We start from the raw sequence: 20,127 nt of genomic DNA, 5'->3' as shown, positions 1-20,127 counted from the left end.
TTCGTTATCAAACCTAAGACCAACGTCACTAGTATCGCAAGTGCCCAATCACCGCGGTTGATTGTCGAATCGGTAGTATCGGTAGTAGTACTTGTATTACCAGGCCGTACCGTCGTTATAACACAGCGATGGCCAATTCCAATGAAGATCTATCAAACGCCCACAACCCCTTTCCTGACGCTTCTCCGACATATATTTTAAAAAAAGCTGTATAGTTTGATGTGATAATGTTTAAATATGTGAAAGCTGTACAAAAGCTTGAAATGAATGATTGTGGTAGGTTTAGTGTTAATACAAATAAAACCTTAATAAAACAAATTTTATTAATACATACAATAATGTATTAACATAATAAAACAAGTTTCATTAACATAATACAATAAAAGACAATGTAATATCATATAAATGCAAGAAATAAGATTAAAAATTATTTTTAAAAATGATTTAATAGCAAATTTGAAATATTAACCCCTTAACCTACGATTTACGTTCGAGAATTTACGTTTGGTCCAATCATCTACTACGGGCTTTGCCCGTAATATTTACGTTTAGCTCGATCATATACTACGGGCTATGCCCGTAATTGTAGGTTAAGGGCTTAAATATTTTGAGCTCCATATGGCCATGTAATATTCTATTTATGGCCATAGTTCGTGCTCTATAGCGAAACCACAAACTATGCGATGGTTCTGCATAAGGTATCGACTGTAGAAAAATTATCGGTGATGTGATTCACTATGAACGCAACGAGGAAAAAAGGTTGCGTAAAGGTAATGAATCACGAAACTTGAATTCAGTTCAAAGTACAGAAAGAAAGAAGATAAAACATTTAGTAGTCTGCCTTTTGCAAAATAATTGTCACCAATAATGCACGATTATCAAAGTGCTGTAGGCAGCATACTTTCACCAACCACTTTTCTAACGGGATTCGAAATTTCCATCAATTTCATATCATTATTAAAAAGAATTTATTAGAAAGCATTAAGACGTTTCATAAATCAAGTAATCTGAAAAACTATCTGTTGTTTCTGAATTATGTTTATCGTCCCCCATTTTCTATAACTGTTTGTCATTTTTCTACCAAGTTTTTTGTCCCTCTTTTATAAAATCCCGTTTTTAAATCAACTTTCAGAAAAACCGCATGATTTATAGGACCGTATTTAATTTAAAGATCCTATCTAGCAGTTTTTCATTTTTCATTGAAGTATGTCGAAATATTTGAAATTCTTCGTGCTTCTTACCTTTTAACACTGAAACTGTTAAATATACTATACATAATTAATTTAGAATTGAAGCAATATGACAAAAATAAATAATTATATATATGCAATTATGTTTCTATCTTAATAATAATTATTACCAAACAAAGATGGCAGGAAAAATAACAAAATCTCAGGTTTCTTAAATTTTAAAATAGTAGATTAAAAAAGGGAATAATTTTACGTGATAAAACAAAATCGGAAATATAGAATAAAACTTTTGGCAAAGGTTTCATTTTGGACAAAATAAGGTTTGAACACGTAATTACAAATTAGCCCGGTAATCGACAAATTTTCAAATTCGATTTTTTTTAAAACCAAGCATTATGTGAAAAAAAGGTCATCCTACATTTTCGATTTACTTTTTTTTTACATAGAATTATTCTTTCGTCGATTGTAATATGATTACTGAGAAACTTTATATAACATTATTATGATAGTATGAACGTTATAAAACTTTATTGCAGTCCGCTATTTGACAACGAATCAATACCGTCTAAAAACACAAAACAAGATCAAAATAACGTTTAGAAAGCACAAAACGAAAAGATAAAATAAAATTGACAAAGGAATCATAGACGCATATTCTTTAATCAAAGCATTTCCAGATCACAAGGCTGAGAAATATGTTTAGTCCGTTTTTCTTGATTTTCTCACTATTATGTCCCTTGATAGTTAAAACGAAGTATTTGAACATTAAATATATAGCTGAAGAAGGAAATAACCTGGAAAATTCGAAAATATAAACTTTTAAAATTAAGCGATAAATTTTAAGTTTAATAATAGTTTACGTAAATAATATTATTGATATATTTTAAGTGTGCAAGGGGTTGACAAAGACACATTTTTAATTGGAAAATTAAATGTAGACGATTTTGATGTAGAATTGGTTTGCAATAAATTGAACTTTAAAATTGCTCTTTTATAAAGGATGAGAAATGTAACTTATCATGCGATTCACCTGTGTCCTTCGATTTAAAAAAATCGACAAGTATTCCACGTGGAGAAAAAGCTAGCCGAACAAGTCAGATAGAACCCGCAATCGTTAACATCGATAGACAGAGCCCTACTGTCATCGTCGTCTAATGTACTTACGTGGAGTTACGCCCCCGCTAGTATGAGGCAAAAGCGAACCGAGGGTAACCGAAGTAAAACGAAGCGTACCGAAGAAACCGCGATCTCTCTACGCTCGCGAGGAGCTGAAGTTCGCGGTGTTCCCTCGATCGAATCGCGCGGCAAAAGCCGCAATCCCGCCGCGTGCGGATAGCTGAATACAACCGATACGACACGCCGATACCTTTGCCCGTGTGCATGTATATCGGTGCACATACACACCTACATCGTGTCGCTTGCACGCCGCGTCAGCGATAAGGAGCGCCGATTGGTCGCTTCGCCGGTTGCTTCTCCGCTTGGTTCACCAAGACCTAAAGCGGCTGCGCGGTCCAGGTAAGTAAGCACTACGTACCTGGCTGTGCAATGTCTCCCAGTTTACTGTCACTGGCTCTTATGTGCTACACCGGATCTCGAGTTTTTCGGGAACTCGTAGATCTGGCGTGAAGCTAGCTACTGCCGCAGCGTAATCCTCGATCTTCGAAACCGAAACGGAAATGGACGGACGGCCACTAGCGGCCGCGCGACCAATGCCACACTCTCCTCTCTGGATACACCAGTGCGCCCTTAATATCGGCTCAGTAATGGTGGCAGAAAGTGACACCAGCTTGCACCGCGGTTGGCTCGTTTTATTGTGCGAACGAACATCGGTGAGTCGACGCCGATCCCCAGTCTAGCGGCTGTGTTTCGCTCGACCGGATGCGGTCAACGTAGTCTTCGTGTCTTCGACCGATTGAATCTCGCTCTCTCGGAACTAGAGGGACGCGTAGGTGTATCGAGCAGTCTCGGTTCTTTCGCGTGTTTTTGGCACGACGGAGATCGGTGAAAGCCGATCTTACGGGGGGAAAGAACACGATTCGTCAACCGTTTACACATCGTCGATCACCTTTGTTTCAATGTAATTGCCGTTTATTTGGACGATTTTATATGGAATTTATGTAGTTTTGTTGGAAAACTGGTCAAGTTGTGCAGTGTCGTGACCATTTCCATGTCGCTGATTTCAAAGGAGGAATAATACGCTTGTCGGATTAGTAAGTTGATAATGTGACGCATAATACGACGAGTTACGTTTAGTGGAAGTTACAGCTGTTTTAAAGTTCCGTTTGAATGAATGGATGTTGTTTGATTAAGTCTCGAATGTTCTTCGATTATGAAAGACTAATATATCAAAATGATGAATCTGTGATAATCCTGGCATTTATGAATACTTCTTTGGTACTAGTATTTACTCTTTAATAAAAGATAAGTTAAAATGTTCTTCTATCTAAGAATTAACTTTACTTAAAAATGTATATCGATGAAATTTAGATTTGTTTGGCGATAAATGAAATCCAATTATCCGTCATTTATTACTTTCATTTTTGACAGAATTAATTGCGATAAGCTTTAATTTACTCAAAAAGAATATTCTATTCATGCAATAGTTAAGTATGAAATCGGTACATTCTGGTCACGTTATAGTATCACACTAATTACTTCTTGAGCAGGAGGATAGTAACAACTTTATCTTGGAGCAATCTATCCTCGAAGATGAAGCTGTTCAACCAGCTTCATCGTACACACTGTTTCCAGGTTGTTCTCCGTGAAAGACGTTAATTCTTAGTTAGAATTCCGCCTCATCGAAACTCTTCAATTTTGTATGCAAATTGACGATTCAAAGTAGCTTTCACACTGCAATTGTAATCACGTATATTTCCTGAAAATTGTTAGTTCTTTCATGAAGCTCAATTCTTTCTTTCAGATTTCTTTTTTATTTCCATAATAGAATTCTATTTTATTATGTACTATATCTTTTAAAAGAATATAGCTTTAGTAGTAAATGAAATAAATTTTACAAAATGAGTATTCATAATAAAATGATCATTTAAATGAATTTTGTTAAGACAACAAGATTGTCTATAATTCTAATATTTCTATTATTATTCTAATATTTCTATTTTATATAGATTAAAAGACATAGTTTTGCAGTAACAAATAAAATAAATGTTACAGAAGGCATGTTTATAAAAGAAAGCTTCGTTTGAATGAATATTATTAAAATGACATTATTCACAAGTCATGTTCCGATATCTCCGATTTTTTAGGGAAAATGTATATACAATATATAACGTAATCTTAATAATAAATGAAATAAATTTAACAAGAGGAATACTTACAATGAAAAACTCCGTTTGAATGATTATTGTCAAAGTGATAAATTATTAATACTACATATATTTAGTTTAATAATTTATGTGATTTTAAACAAGGCATTTATCAAGACCATTGGAGACAAAATTTTTAAATTAATACATAAATCTGCACAGCTTTTAATGCCCTTAAGGCGGATGCGTGGGATTGGCGCGCAATGATTCTTTATGGATTTGCTTCTACTACTACTTTCGTCTTTTGCTGATCGGATGTGACAACTGTGTCCACTCTTCTATTTTACACGTTTACTGGTTTCAACAAATGCTGAGTTAAACTTAACCTAAATCATTCGAAACTTTATAGTAATTCTCAGTTATAAATTTGGTTTTATAAATGTACTCAAATAAGTATGTGATTTCAATGAAATTAAATTAGTTAAAGAAGCACATTAACTGGCTATTTAGTTTAGTTAAATTAGAAGAAAATATATTGCAATATATTAGAAATTTAGTTAAAGTGGAAAAGGTATATTTATATATATATTGGAATTGGAAATATGTTTATTTATAGATATATCTATCTAATATAAGTAGTTTGTAAGTAACTATTTTTAGATAATTACTTTTATAAATAATTCTTAATAAATCTATTCTGTTGCAGCTTTTTAATCCATACTATTCAGGACATAAACATTATTGTATGAATGAACTTAATTTTCAAAGTTAATATTATTCGTTAAGTACTAGGACCTTTTATAAATTGTTTTAGAGACATTTTTATAGATATGTAATCAAATGTAACGACTATATAAAAATATCTATTTGCAATCATTTGATGTATATCTGTAAATATGTTATAAATGAATTTTTTGCCAGATATTCCATTAAATAATATATCTAACGAATTTGATAAAATATGAAAATATTTGATAGTTAAACGCCTCAAATGTAAAGATTGTTCGATTCATTGTTTCGCTTGTATTAAATGTAGCGAAAATTATGTCAGGATTATATAAGGCAATAAATTAACGCATTCTAGAAATTTGCTTACTGTATTCTAATCATATAAGAGTAAATGTTTGCATCGGAAATTCTGTCCTTCATGGATAGAGGTTAAAGGTATGTAGGCTAACGGTATATGTATATATACGTATATATATGGAAATAAAAAAAAGCAACGAAAAGAACTAGAAGGAAGCTACGTTTACGTTATGAAGCTAATTTATGTTTAAATACGTTTAAATATTTAAATTTAAATATTTAAATTTATATATGTTTAAATATTTGGTAAATTATCTTAGGAATTGTGATGAATTAGAAATTTGAATTACATATAAAATTATATAAATGTAAGATTTTCTATTTTTTAAATATTTGTGCTATTATACATTAAATGGAATTAATAACGTAAACAAATGAATTATGAATTATATAAGTAATTTAATCATGTTTTCTATAATGGGGATAATAAATTGGCCAAATTTTTATTACAGGTAGTAAAAGCAATGTGGAAAAATATATTCTCATCGATTATGTTAATTATAATTAATATAAATTGCTAATATTGTTAACTTATATTTTCTATTGCTATTAAGCAGGTTTGAACAAGGAATAAGAATTAGGGAAAAAAGTTAAAAATAAGGAATACAGATACATTTTTGCTTGGATATGTACATATCCAAAAGTTTACTTATCAAAATAAGTATTTAATAAACCGTACATACTGTATTTTCGAACAAAAAGAAAAATAAAAGAATAATAAAATAGAATTTTCCATTTTCACGTACAGTAACAAGTTAATGTTTCACAATTTCCTAAAAATAAAGTACGATGATAATTTCTGCATGAATATTTTGTGCGCATCACGTATAAATTTTACTATATATCTGTTTTATAATTTATAACGCAAAGTGCAACACCCCTGTCTCTGGACGTACAAACAAGCATAAATAATATTTATAGACCAAAATATTAATTAAATACAAATATAAAAAATATTGCATTTTAGATAGAGTCAAAAAATTTTAAATCTTTTAAATGAATACTATATTTAATAATATAAATAATGTAATACTTAAAAATCAATGAATATCAGTTAATGCGAACATCTCAATTACTTTAGTATTTTGAACATGGAAACACTTACGATAGGAAACTTTTATATCATAAAGTTATATAAAACATTTTTAAATTACATTAGCACAGTAAAATTTAAACATATTAAACATATAAAATTTTAAACATATATTTAATAAAAGTGTTATACAGCCAGAATAACCATCTATAGCATATAATAGATGTTAAATTTGGTCCAACTGAATATGTATTGAGGTTTTCAATATAATGGATAGTTGACTGTTTAAATACTTTTGTGATCACTGTGAAATACAGATATATTTGCACTAAATATCTTGTAATTTATATATATATATAAATTATAAATTATTAAATTATTATTTAAACTAAATATCTTGTAATTCATATATATATATATGTATATATAAATTATAAATTATATTATTATTATATATATATAAATTACAAGATATTTAGTGCAAATATATCTGTATATATATAATATTTCGTGTTTTAAACGTTACGAATCTAATTATAATAGTCAAGTCTCATAATGGTGCTAATGAAATTTTAAAGTGTTTTGTATAGCACACATATTATATTCATAAAAGGCATCTACAAATGTTCGAATACTTTCATGAGCTTATATATATCTAATACGTAGATGTTTATTCTTATCGTATCTTGATCCTATATTACACGCACAAACACAATTCCAGAAAAAAGAGAAAAAAAGAGATAGAGAGAAACAGGAGGAAGATATTCGAGTACTTGATCGAATTGTCTAAAAGTCAAAGAAAATATCGTTCACTGTTATTTGGTCGTGTCCATTGCATCGTATACATAGTATGTTACGTTAATATGCTTTATCACTATGCGACGAGAATGAAAACCAGATATATGCCACTTGGTGGAACACCTACGAGGTACACTAACGCAACATTGGCACCAACCAGAAAGATGTAGCAATCTTTCTTGCGTGGTGTGTCAATTCTTTTTTTACAACAAAAGAAGCTAGATACAAGCGATACGGCAACTGCGCGATCGCCCAAGAGTTACTGTCCTCGGACCAAAAGTCAGAGAAGCTGTCGTTTTATTTATCTGCATAATATTCTGCATAATATTCGAGGACATGAGATATTTCGTGGATTAGATTGTGATCGATAGATTGTGTAAAATTTTTAATTAATTTGTGTGCGAAATATACTGGAATTTGTGGAAAAATGGGATAATTATATAGAAAAGGGTACGCTTCGTCGATTTTAATGACCTTGAAATATGTTATCAAAGTCAACATTCTTAACAACTTTTTTCTATACGTGTTACCGCCCTTTGGCCTTAGTTTCCGAAATATTCGCAAAAAACTACTACAATTTATGTTATGATTACACTTCTGAAGTAGGCGAGCGCATTTTTATGTAGTCCGATTTGATCCAATGATGAGAGAGATAACCAATTTTGTGATGTTATATAAATGAAATGCTGTTAGAAGCTAAATTGACCAACTCCGCACATTTTGTAAATTTTTTTAATTCATTATTTATGATACATGATTTAATATATGATTTAGTCTCTCACAAAGAAAACAAATGACGTATTTCCATAATTTTATTTATAGTAAAACCTAAGAAGACCATTAAGAGACTAATACCTATAAATAATCTTAAATCTTAAGGTAAATTTAAACAAGTAATATTTGTAATATTTGATCAATTTACTATATCTTCCAATATATAGAGTCGTCTAATAATCTTTCTATAAATTGCAATGTCTTAGTATTTTATTCTATATTATTCTATATATAGTAGGTGTTATTTTTTTGACATTCAAAATGTTATTACGTTAAAGTACATTGAAAATTATAGTATACTATCAAAAGTACCCAATTTATTATATGTTCATAATAATTAGGTTTCGATTTGTTTTCATATTTAATATATTAATATTATATTATGTGGTATTACTACATTATTCTATATATAGTAGGTGTTATCTTTTTGACATTCAAAATGTTATTACGTTAAAGTACATTGAAAATTATAGTATACTATCAAAAGTACCCAATTTATTATATGTTCATAATTATTAGGTTTCGATTTGTTTTCATATTTAATATATTAATATTATATTATGTGGTATTTTCATATTTAAAATGTATAATATTGTATGTACGCATTAATAAGTAATTAAGAAATAAGAAACAATGAAATAATTGGCAATTTCAGAAGGTTTTTAATATTTAGAAAATCGTGCATTTAAGGAACGAGAGAATATAAGTGCTTATCTCTCACAATTTCTTATACATATAGCAACTCCATTTCAACATGTTTTCAATTAACAATAAACATAAATGTGTTATAATTAAACGTTATGTAATACGTGCGTTAATTAAATAAGATACCAATGCAATTTTTCGATATATTCAACACGTGCTGTACTTTACACACTTCTCCTTTGCCTAATGTCACAAGCGAAGATCGCTTTCTGGTGTTAACTGAGATACCAAACGTGGTGACGTGTGTTTCGGCGGGATAGAACAGTCATTGATTTCCACAGGAATACATCACGTGCGTCTGTTGCGTTCATTGCGTGAGTATTGGTGTATTAACGGGGCATAGTCGTGATACTGTGGTGTGTGCATGTCACTAGTCATAACTTGTTCGTTTTCATCGATCAATAAAACTAATGCAACGATCTCACATCGACCAGTCAATAGTGCATAATAAACGTTAAAGACTCGCTAAATAGTAGATTATGTATTTTTATAAACTTTAAAGTTGAGGGGATGAAATCTAAACAGAGACTTGTTTCATTTGCTCTAAATATTATTGAGTTATACTTTGGATATTTTATGTGCTTTTGTTTCCTATGTGAATTTTGTATTTACATTTCTGCATCTTTGAACTTTTTATAAATGCACGAAGATTCGTAGTTTGTTAATTTCTCCTAGCATGTTCGACGAATAATAAATAATAGCTTTCGCAAAATACCTTTTTTCTTTATTTTATATTGGGATCAGTTGCAATATGATTAATTTAGAAGATCATTCTCCTGAAAAGCAAGTAGCAAGTTTTAGAAATGTTGTGAAATTGGTATGTATGGTCGAAAAGGCGCAAAACCTCCTTCAATTAATTGTCGTTGTGTAATAACAAGAAATTGATACAATAATCTTCGAGTTAATGTAACGATTAGGCAACGAGTTTTTATGCATTTGTAGAAAACTTAAACATGCAAAAATACAAAGAATGCAAAACGTGGCACCTATTATAATGTTTAATATGTAAAATAAATTTCTGATTAAGTTCTATTTCTTTATTTGCTTTTTTAAAAATATAAATTTACTCAAATATCCGCAGTCCCGAGGACTATAAATATCCAAGGACCCAGTACGATTATTTTGATTTTTTGATAAGCATTCATATAATGGTAGAGCTTGAAGAACTGAAACTAATTGTATTCTTATCCCGTAAGATAAAACTGCAGGTAACTTCAACTTTTTATGGTCCAAGCAGTAGTTGACATTTAATTCCAGGTAATTTATAAGCAATAATCAATCTATTTTAAAAAATTGTTTAGAATTTAAATGTGCTCTGTTCTTTTGTGCTTGTCTACGTTAACATTTTTGCGATAAATGAAGGCATGGCACCAAAAAGTCAATATATATTTTCGATACTTCAGATACTATTTTGTACATACAGCGCGTGTTACAGCATTGACACGAAGAGAAGTAGCTTCAAATTTTTATTGAAAATCGAAGCTTTGTAAATACTAAAAAAACATACCAGCGAAAAAGGTATTCAATTTCTGGAAATTGTCCTAAGTTCTCAATTTTATTGGAAATCCCAAGTTTATATTAGAAAAGTAAATTTCAGGCTTTGAAATTCTGTTCAAAGATTTGGACGAAAATCGCGATTTTATACCAGGGCAATAGAATAGTAGAAGAAATAATCGATTTTAAATTGGAATATGATTGCAACAAAATAAATTCCAGGAATTGATGAAAACTTTGAATTTGTAATTTTGATCGAAATCGTGATTTTGTATTAAGAAAATAAAATAGCAGAAGAAATATTCGATTTCAAGATATTCCAAGAATTTTTTTTTTATTATTTAATTTGTACTTTACAATTTGTCCAGCTGGACATTTGGTAAATTCCAAAAATTTAAAGCAACTTCCCTACGCACATTTATTTAATTTATATAACGTACATTTCCTTGCCACTGTTCATATTAATTCTGTTTCATTTATTAAATGTGCTTTATTACTATTTCCTATTAAATCACTTAAAATAATTAAAAATTAGCAAAAGAAAGAAAAACAGATGAAAGATAGTAATTTAGGAAACTGTATTGCATATTTTTAGACTAAATTCAGAATCATATAAATAACATTTACGTCACCTAATTTACATTGCAATATCGAATAATGAAAACATTGTACAAGAAAAGTAAAAAAAGTTATAAAGTAAGTTGCATTAGCAATTTTAATACAGAAACTCTGTAAACAAGAAACATAACAAGTACAGGGTGGTTGGTAACTGGTGGTACAAGCGGAAAGGGAGTGATTCTACGCGAAAAAAGAAGTCGAAAATATAGAATAAAAATTTTTCGTTTGAGGCTGTGTTTTCGAGAAAATCGACTTTGAATTTTCGCTCGGTACGCGTGCACTTTATTACGTCTCGTTATAACGGATCTCACTGTAGATCGTTGTCTCGATGGAAAAATTAAAAAAAAATTTTTATTCTATATTTTCTTTTTTCGCGTAGAATCATCCCCTTTTCGCTTGTACCACCAGTTACCAACCACCCTGTATATGTAAAAAATGTCGAGTTGAGCGTAGTTAACCGGAAAAAGTTAATGTTAATATCTGATAAACTATTAATATCGTTAGTTCCAATTTTCCAAACTCTTGTCACAAAATCAGGTGTAGTACCTTATAAATCAAGGATTTATACATTATATACATACATATACATACATTATATACATTATATACATTATATACATTTATACATTAGGATTTGGGAAACTGTCATCACCATTTCGAATAGAATATTTACGAATAAGCTGCGGTTGCTTACGCATAGTTATATTTTTATGTATAAAGTTAGATTAGTTTATATATAAAGTTATGTATGTATAAAGTTATAGAATCAAAATCAAAATGGATCGCTTCACCTTCAAAATATTTTTGTATATCATGCGTAGTTTTTATGTTTTTGCATATTTAGATTTCCTAATTCATTGATATTCAAGCAAATCTACCCTATCCTAGAATTATAACTTATTTTATCCTAGAACTAGTCCTCAAAAAGACAGCTTTCAAATGTTTTGTTTTGCAACTTATTTGTTTCGATTATAATCATTTATGTTTAATATTTAGAAGTTGATAATTGTAATCTTGAAAAGAAACTAAGTCGAATAATGAACATGTGCTATAAGACATTTAGTGAGATGTAACAAGATATTTTTCTACTTGATTTTAGTCAATGGAACGTATTGATAATGCTTAATTACTTTATCTAAAAGTGTCTTACATATACATATACATATATTCTACTACATTTATACTATTGCAAAAATAATCCGCATATGTATGGTTTTATATAAAATATAAAATAAAGTATCAGTTATATCTGTTTCAACCAATGACAATTGGTCGTTTATTAATGGAGCTATCATTGTGCTATCTTAGAATAAAAATGTTACACTAATTCGAGGAACATGGTATCTACATTTTCCTTGTGTTCTTATTCATAGTAGGATCTGCAATAGTATTCAAGAGTTTCTGAAAAGTTTTTTCGTTTCATATTCCAAAGATGATGTTCTTAAGAATTTTAATTAATATTATATAACTATTACTTACTATTGCTACTATTACTTACCATGTTCTTATAGTCAATATTATTTAAAATTCTTAGATATCATCTTTGGAATAGGAAGTGAAAAATCTATCTGACTGAAAACTTTTGCACACCACTGTGATTAATGCAAGTACGATGTTATCGTAAGCCGACAGTAAGGTGCAATCGGGAGGGTAATGCAAAGGAACTGTACGTTTTACAGAAGACTGAAGGCTGATCTGCAATACCACGAAGGAGGGACTACTGAAGGCGTCGGGTGAACTATCGTACCAAGGACGTAAATGCACCAGATGCGGTGCACCGTTTGGTAGATTTTACAACACCGGTGCTCTGTGCACACGCTGCAGGCACAGAGTTTGCAGACAGTGCCGTATCGAGGTCAGGAGCCCTGCCGATAACAAAGACGTCGAATGGATCTGTAACATTTGCTATAAGATCGCGTGAGTAATTCTTCCATTGTTACACCATTTCCTTTTTGCATAGCTTACGTTGTTCGCGACTCTACTAAGATTCCTTCCGACGTTTCCTTGATTCTTTGTGCTTTTCTGTTTTATAAGATTGCTTATCTTCTTTTTTATAAAATAAGTGACACGATTTAAAATCGTTTGAAAGTAATGCAGTTTTAATGTATATTAAAAGTAAGGTTTAAAATACTCTATTATAATGCAATATTTTTTTGTATACGGCAAATTTGCCAAGATTTAATATCGTACAAAATATTATATTAAATGTAGATTTTGTCAAAAATTATATTAATCTCTTAAGCCACCATAAAAATAAATTTTGATGAGTTCTGTTAATCGCTGTAAATTTTTGTATGTCTATATCGTAAAATTAATAAAATGCAATCTATATAAAATTCTAGTGTATTAAATATAGATTTATAAAAATAAAGTTAACAAACTATTGCAATATTTTTCAAGTGAGCGACAGGCTTCAATTAAGCATTTGGCTTTGTAGTTGATCGTATGATTATTAAGAGTACTAGTTATTATGGTCATTTTGTAAATTTTTATACGTATTGATTAACTATGAGGTATGAAAGACATTAGATTATTTTGTAAGTAATGTCGTATTATATACATTATACGTGTAACTTTAAATCTTTGAAAAATCGAGTTTATCGTATGTATTAATGGATATTCATTGCCAATTGTTTTCTGAATATATGTATCAATTTTTTGGCAGTTTAATCACCCTGAAAAATTGTTAAACTTTTGACAATTGATAGGTCACTCTCATTTGATTATCGTCTTCAAATTCCGCATTCTGTTGAATTTTCTATTTCTTGGAAAAGCTCTTGCGGAGCGCGAAGTAATTAAAAATTTAAAGATTAGAGAGATTAACATACAGATTTCAAATTATGTTCTTTTATATTATTTAATATTTCTGCTCTTCATCTGAACATCGCTATTTTCTGAGCATTTTCGTCACGATTCATTAGTATTGATTATTTCTATATATATATACGTATTTGTAATTTTTCTAATTACTGATTGTACTGTTTTCCTTACATACGACCTAATTTTGGATTCAAAATTTAAGACAAGTAAGAAATAACGTTTCTTATGGAATGGCTTGATATGGTAATTGAAAAGTATTTCCTCTTGTTAGTGTTGCTGCCTTTTTTTTACTAAAAAATTAGGTATTTTTGCTTCCATCTTTCTTATGCAAAAATTGAACTAGTACTTTTGTTTCTTTAGGGAATTACACGTTGTTACTGAGAAATGGACTTATGTAAATTCAGTATGTAAATCTGTAAATGGAAAAGCAGCGTCACCTGTGGAATTATTGAAAAGCAGCATCCGACGAGCTTGGACAATCAACGGTTTGTTGAATATTATTTTTTTATTCTATATATGTTATATCTATAGTTCTAATGTCATGTTCGACATTTTATTGCGATGTTAGAATCATAATAATATTATTGTATAAATTTATATGAATTAAATACATACAGACTTGAACGTAATAGCATATTCCATATAAATAATTAACATATCGATGTGAAATATCAAATATAATATATCTTCTATATACTATATACTCTATAGTGTATACTATATACTATATATTATATAGTGTATTATATATACAATGTACTACAGTATATATAGTATTATCTTCTTATTTTCACATTAAATGCCATAAATAAATAAATAGTAGTTATGCAACAGTAGTTACATATGGATTTGTATACAAACATATAGCAGCAAATCATTTCATTGAATTAATGCAATGTCTAATCAATTTAGTTTTCCAAAAAGAGGACTTAAATTTCATCTAAGAAATAAAAAAGGAAGGAAGAATGTCGTTTTTGTAAAACATAAGTCAAACGTGAAAAATAAAATCATATATATTTGAAAACGCTATTTTAGAAGCATGTGGGAAATATATTCACTGAATATAACTCAACATTTATAATAAATATTTATAATGGAAATACAGACTGCAACAATTTATTGTATTACTAAATTTATTATTCAAAAAAGAGCTTATTCAAATTTCTGATTGTTTTCCAATTTCCGACAGAAATCCGTAATAACAAAAATTCATAAGTTCATAAAGAATTAATTGGAACCAAAATATTAGGTCGTCCGAAAAGTTTCTTTCATTTTATGAGGAAACAATGGATGCACAACATTTTTCGTTTTATATTATTTTATCGAATTACGTATGGTGCATTTTGTTCTATCAAAATAAAAATCACAACATTCGATAGGTCAAGTTTCATGTTTGTATAAAGATGCATCGTTGTAAAAGACGTGTGTGTAAAAGAAAGACACTTTTCGGACAACTTAATATTTTACCATTCTATTATATTTTTTCATTAGAGCCTTTCAATTTCTACTATAGAAATATTAGAATAGAAATATATAAATATTAAATAGAAATATTAAATAGATATACAGGGTGGTTGGTAACTGGCGATACAAGCGGAAAGGGGGCGAAAAAAGAAGTGGAAAATATAGAATAACAATTTTTTGTTTGAGGCTTTGTTTTCGAGAAAATCGACTTTGAATTTTCGTTCGGTACGCGTGCACTTTATCACGTCTCGTTATAACGGATCTCACTGTAGATCGTTGTCTCGATGGAAAAATTAAAAAAAAAAATAAAAAAAAATTTTTATTCCATATTTTCGACTTTTTTTTTCGCGCAGAATCACCCCCTTTCCGCTTGTACCACCAGTTACCAACCACCCTATATATAAATTTTGTCATTATCTTACAGCCAAGAAATAATTGAAAAAATCTTAAGGATTATAAATTTCTTTTCTATAAACTTTTTACTCCAATATTTCTGTTCATTAGATCCAATACTAACTACATTAGATATAGTAAAATTGTTAGGAATAGCGTAAAATATATCATAATTCATACATACACACATATATATACGCGAGGAGCAAAACCGATGCAACATCATTTGAAACTGAATAACTTTTTCAAAATTGGATGAAACGACTTGGATTTTTTTTTCTTAAGAATTTAGAAAGATTAATTTACCAGGTGATATATAAAAAAAATGGGAAGAAATTGCCATTGGTTGAAAAAAAAGGAAAGGTCACTTTTTCAACTTTTTTTTTTATCCAAACCTGTAATGATAATTTGAGCAGTTCGAAGATTTACGTTAACGATCACATTTTGGAGATTTATGTTAATTATATACGTGCTGAAGATTTCATCAAAATTGGTTAACGTCGCTATGAACTATAAAATGGCGAAAATCCCAGTTTTCGCGTCTTTCGGCCCAAAATCTACATCTTTCGATGCCTCTCGCTTGTTTTTACATCAACCGATCTCAATAAAATTTTCAGTATATATATAACTGATATAAATCTATAAAATGTGTTGTTTAAATTTTTCCACATGCTTCGATAATAAAGTTGAAGAAAGCGAAAGTTAATTTCTTTCTTCGCGATTTCGGTCAATTGCAGTTTTCCGAAAATTTTTTTTATATGTCATTTAGTAAACTAATCTCCGTAACTTTTCAAAAGGATCTATATCGTTTGGTCCAAATTTAAAAATGTTACTCAGTTTCAAAGATGTTGCATCAAGTTTTGCTCCTCGTTGTAAATTGTCGTACATTTATCAGACCAACTGATTACTATAATAAATCTAAAAATTTGAATTCATTTTCAATGCAAGTATTTTTATCGATATTTGACGTATCGAAAATTTTATTTTCTTATCAAAAAAATCCAATAAATTATTCATACGTTCTGTGTATGGTCCACCCACACGCTGGTCCGCAGCAAGGAAATCGCCAGCGTATATATCGAAGTTTGCCGTCTCGTCATCAAGAATATCGGGAAATCATTAACAAGAATGAAATCGTAAAGTCCGTTGACAGAGAAACGTGGAATTCTGATGAAAAGGAAGCAGTTGCGAAATGAACAGTTCGATGAAAGTAATAGTTCCACGAAGACGACCCATCCAAAGATGCGATAACAAAAACGAATCGATTTCTCCCGAAAATTGACGTCACGAGTCGAAACTAACGAACGAACGAATGCGAAACGAATAGAAAAGCTGTTTTAAGAGGAACTATCGTCGAATGCTATGACCGATCCGCTGCAACCACCAGCTGCAATAGAACAAAGATCGAAGAGCCAGACGAGACGACAGGTAGCCAAGAGCAAAATATACCAAGAATTTCATTGATAAAACCACCGAGAATATTGTCAAAGTTTATTTCACCAGAGATAAAATCTCCAATTAAACATGGAGATAGAAAATCGAATATCCCAATATTTAAAAGAAGCTGCAAGGAATTCGAAGACATTAGAAGCCCCCAAGAATCATCCAAACGTTCTCTCATCCCTCAAAGGTATTTATTCAATCACGGATTCAATCAAGGTTTCGATTATATAGGATTATATAGGAATCGTTTAGAACAAAACAAATTTCGTTACACACCCATAGGAATCATCGAAATATTCTTCAAAAGTACCCCGATTTTCAGTGATTTTCAATGATGACCTAGGTATTATTTATGCGATTCGTTTGATAATTCACGTTCTGTTTAGTTTCAATGCAAGTAAAACTGTTCGAGAAATCGTTTCGACTAAAACAAAAATTGCAAAGTTAAGATTGTTAACGTTCAAAGGAAACGTGAAAATATGTAATCGTGCGAGTTATTGACACCTGCTTAGTTTGCATCCCATCGTTTTGGAATTATAGTGGTGTCATATACTTTTTAGCGATTATTCTACTTACAATATTTACGTGTTTATAAACAATATATGAAAACAAATTAGGGAAACATCGGATATGAAATACTGACACTCAATAATGATCGATTTAAGAAGTGAACTTAGATCAGTAGGAAACATGTCTTGAAAATAAAATGATAATAAAATAGCTTGAACAGAAATGTTTATGTTCCCACAATTAATGCGCGATACTGAGAATGCTATCTCAAGAATTGATTTCTCAAAGGAGGAAATTGAACCGAAATAAGAGGGGCTCTACCTTACTTGAAAGTAACACATCCATGTTATAGATATCTATACATCATTGTAGATGTTACACATAGATGTTACGATAGATTATATTATTATATTACGTTATGCATCTTATTAAACAGCATTTGAATTTCTTCCAGATACCGAGGTAGTACCGACGACTTGCGTCGAAGTCGCGAGGACATAAGCTTACCTAGCCTGATCCCCAAACTGTTATCTCCAAAAACAAGGAAGACCGACTAAAGCGCCAAGATAGCAAGGACGATATCCCGCTGCGTATTCAAGTCTAACCGAAAAGAGTGGAAAGAAGAAACCCGAGCATCGTTCTTCAACCAATCGAGGAGGAAGGAGGCACGGCATTCGGCGGGACAACAGCCGCGAAGAGAGGTGGAGAGCGAATGCGAATAACGCGGCTGTTGCTGCAAAAGGAAAGCAAGCCGGGAAAGAGGAGAAGCAGGAGAGGACGGAGGAACGCGTGGGCGTCTCGACCACGTCGAAATCGAAGTCGACGGTACACGAACAAGGCAGGACGAGGGTACCGGACAGAGAGGGCAGTAAGGAAAGCCTCTATGGCAAGTCGTCGAGAAATGACGAGGAAGGGCCACGCGTGAACCAGCATGAGAGAGTGAAAGCCGAGGCGGCGGTCAACGAACAGACGATGCTCGACGTGGTCGTCACCGACGAGAAGCTGTTGGAAGAACAAGAAGGCGTGAAGAAAGGAGAAAAGGAGGCGAACAAAGAGGAAAACTTGATAGTCGAGGAGGCAGAAGCATTGGAGAACGATAAGAACACGGACTCTATGAAGGAGATCGCTGAAAGCTTGATCGAAAATTCCGAGGCCGATGTTACCGCGTTTGGAACGTATGACAGGAAAGATTCTGCATGTGGGAGGAAATCCGACGATTTTCAAGTGGTTAGTATCTGGTGGCTGTGTTACGAAGGATTTGGTAGTTTGAAGATTTGATTGAGTTTCAATTTATTGTATAATTCGAAAGTTAATTAGATTTTTATGAGGCTAATACTTTCAAGTATTAATACATATTAAGTTGAGTATCGATCTAATTTTACTTTGCAACTGTATTCGATATAGGTACGTCGGAAGTTTTCAAAGGAGGAGTTTTCCAATCCTGATGATACGGACGATACTCCAAATAAACGTTGCTCCAGTGTAAGTTAACTATATTTTATGTATTTTGTCGTTGATTTTAATGTACTCATTTTAAGAGTATAGGTGTCGATGCATGAATAACGATTCTCATAATAATCGGAGGAAAACAATATATAAAGTGAGAGATAAAACTTATCTATATGTCGAACATTATTTCGTGTACAACATTTAACGGATAAGTATAAGTATGATTTAATGGATCACTATCTGAATCACGTGGCCTAGTTTATAATCATAGCGAAAGCAAATAGAAATTTATTTTTGTAATTGAACACGCACCTGAGAAGTTTCGGAGTTGATAGTATTCAATAATATTTTATTATATAACATTTTATTATTAAATACTATAATATATTATTATTGAATATTATACAAAACAACTTTTTCCTGTACTCTTCATTATATAATACCTATATATGGAATTATTACCATTGTCTTCCGTACCTATGAGTACGACCATTAAATTCAATGTCTACATAGCAATCAAGTTATAGTCAACAAAACGTGGCCATCGTTATTTTCAAACAGAGTGGTTTGTAAAATGCTTAAGTCACGCAAATAAATAAAGCAAACAGCGTTCATTATTTTTATAACATTTAAATAATTTTAATTCTACAACAGTATGTCCAATATTTTATGTATTAAAAATTGTTTCGTAAAGTTAAGGATCATTCACAAACGTTAACGTCTTTAGAAAATATAAAAAAAAGTTCAGATAGGACAGATGTAAAAACAAGAAAATTGTATGTAATTTCTAAATAACTCTTTCCAATTCTAACACAATTTTTCATTCTGGCCTAACATTCTATGGATATAGATTCTGCTTAAAAAATATATTTCTTATCAGAATTTCTTCCTCTGCCATATAACATGACTGTTTTATTTACAATTATTTAAACTACTAAAAAATACTTAAATCGTTTGAATAATAATTAAAATTCTCTATCTTTGAGAATATTAAATGCGACACTACTTAGATTACTAATACATTACTTAAATAAAAAGTATTCCGATTTGTACATAGCCATATTATTTCTTTTATAGACTTTTCTAT

At 30.6% G+C, this 20,127-nt stretch overlaps 1 protein-coding gene and 1 long non-coding RNA gene across 2 annotated transcripts in view; one reads left to right on the top strand and one right to left on the bottom strand.

Annotated features, from left to right (window-relative positions):
• Positions 1-1,834: 1,834 nt before the first annotated feature.
• Positions 1,835-2,345, bottom strand: LOC117237081. Its single transcript, XR_004493944.1, has 2 exons — positions 2,221-2,345; positions 1,835-1,984 (listed from the first exon to the last, which is right to left on the bottom strand). It is a non-coding gene; the product is annotated as an uncharacterized LOC117237081 (long non-coding RNA).
• A 6,508-nt stretch (positions 2,346-8,853) lies between these two features.
• Positions 8,854-20,127, top strand: part of LOC117237080 — a 76,814-nt gene continuing 65,540 nt past the window's right edge. Inside the window, 14 exon segments of the mRNA XM_033500694.1 lie at positions 8,854-9,102; positions 9,104-9,163; positions 12,641-12,664; positions 12,666-12,878; positions 14,142-14,263; positions 16,667-16,706; positions 16,708-16,827; positions 16,829-16,998; positions 17,001-17,268; positions 18,046-18,125; positions 18,128-18,174; positions 18,176-18,255; positions 18,257-18,818; positions 18,996-19,073. Of these exon segments, the coding sequence (XP_033356585.1) occupies positions 8,978-9,102; positions 9,104-9,163; positions 12,641-12,664; positions 12,666-12,878; positions 14,142-14,263; positions 16,667-16,706; positions 16,708-16,827; positions 16,829-16,998; positions 17,001-17,268; positions 18,046-18,125; positions 18,128-18,174; positions 18,176-18,255; positions 18,257-18,818; positions 18,996-19,073 (1,989 nt within the window). The 5' untranslated portion in view covers positions 8,854-8,977.

Source organism: Bombus vosnesenskii, unplaced genomic scaffold, assembly GCF_011952255.1.
Source record: "Bombus vosnesenskii isolate JDL3184/JDL3185 unplaced genomic scaffold, Bvos_JDL3184-5_v1.1 scf7180000013355, whole genome shotgun sequence".
Lineage (NCBI taxonomy): Eukaryota > Metazoa > Arthropoda > Insecta > Hymenoptera > Apidae > Bombus > Bombus vosnesenskii.
This window is presented reverse-complemented; position numbering and strand designations above follow the sequence as displayed.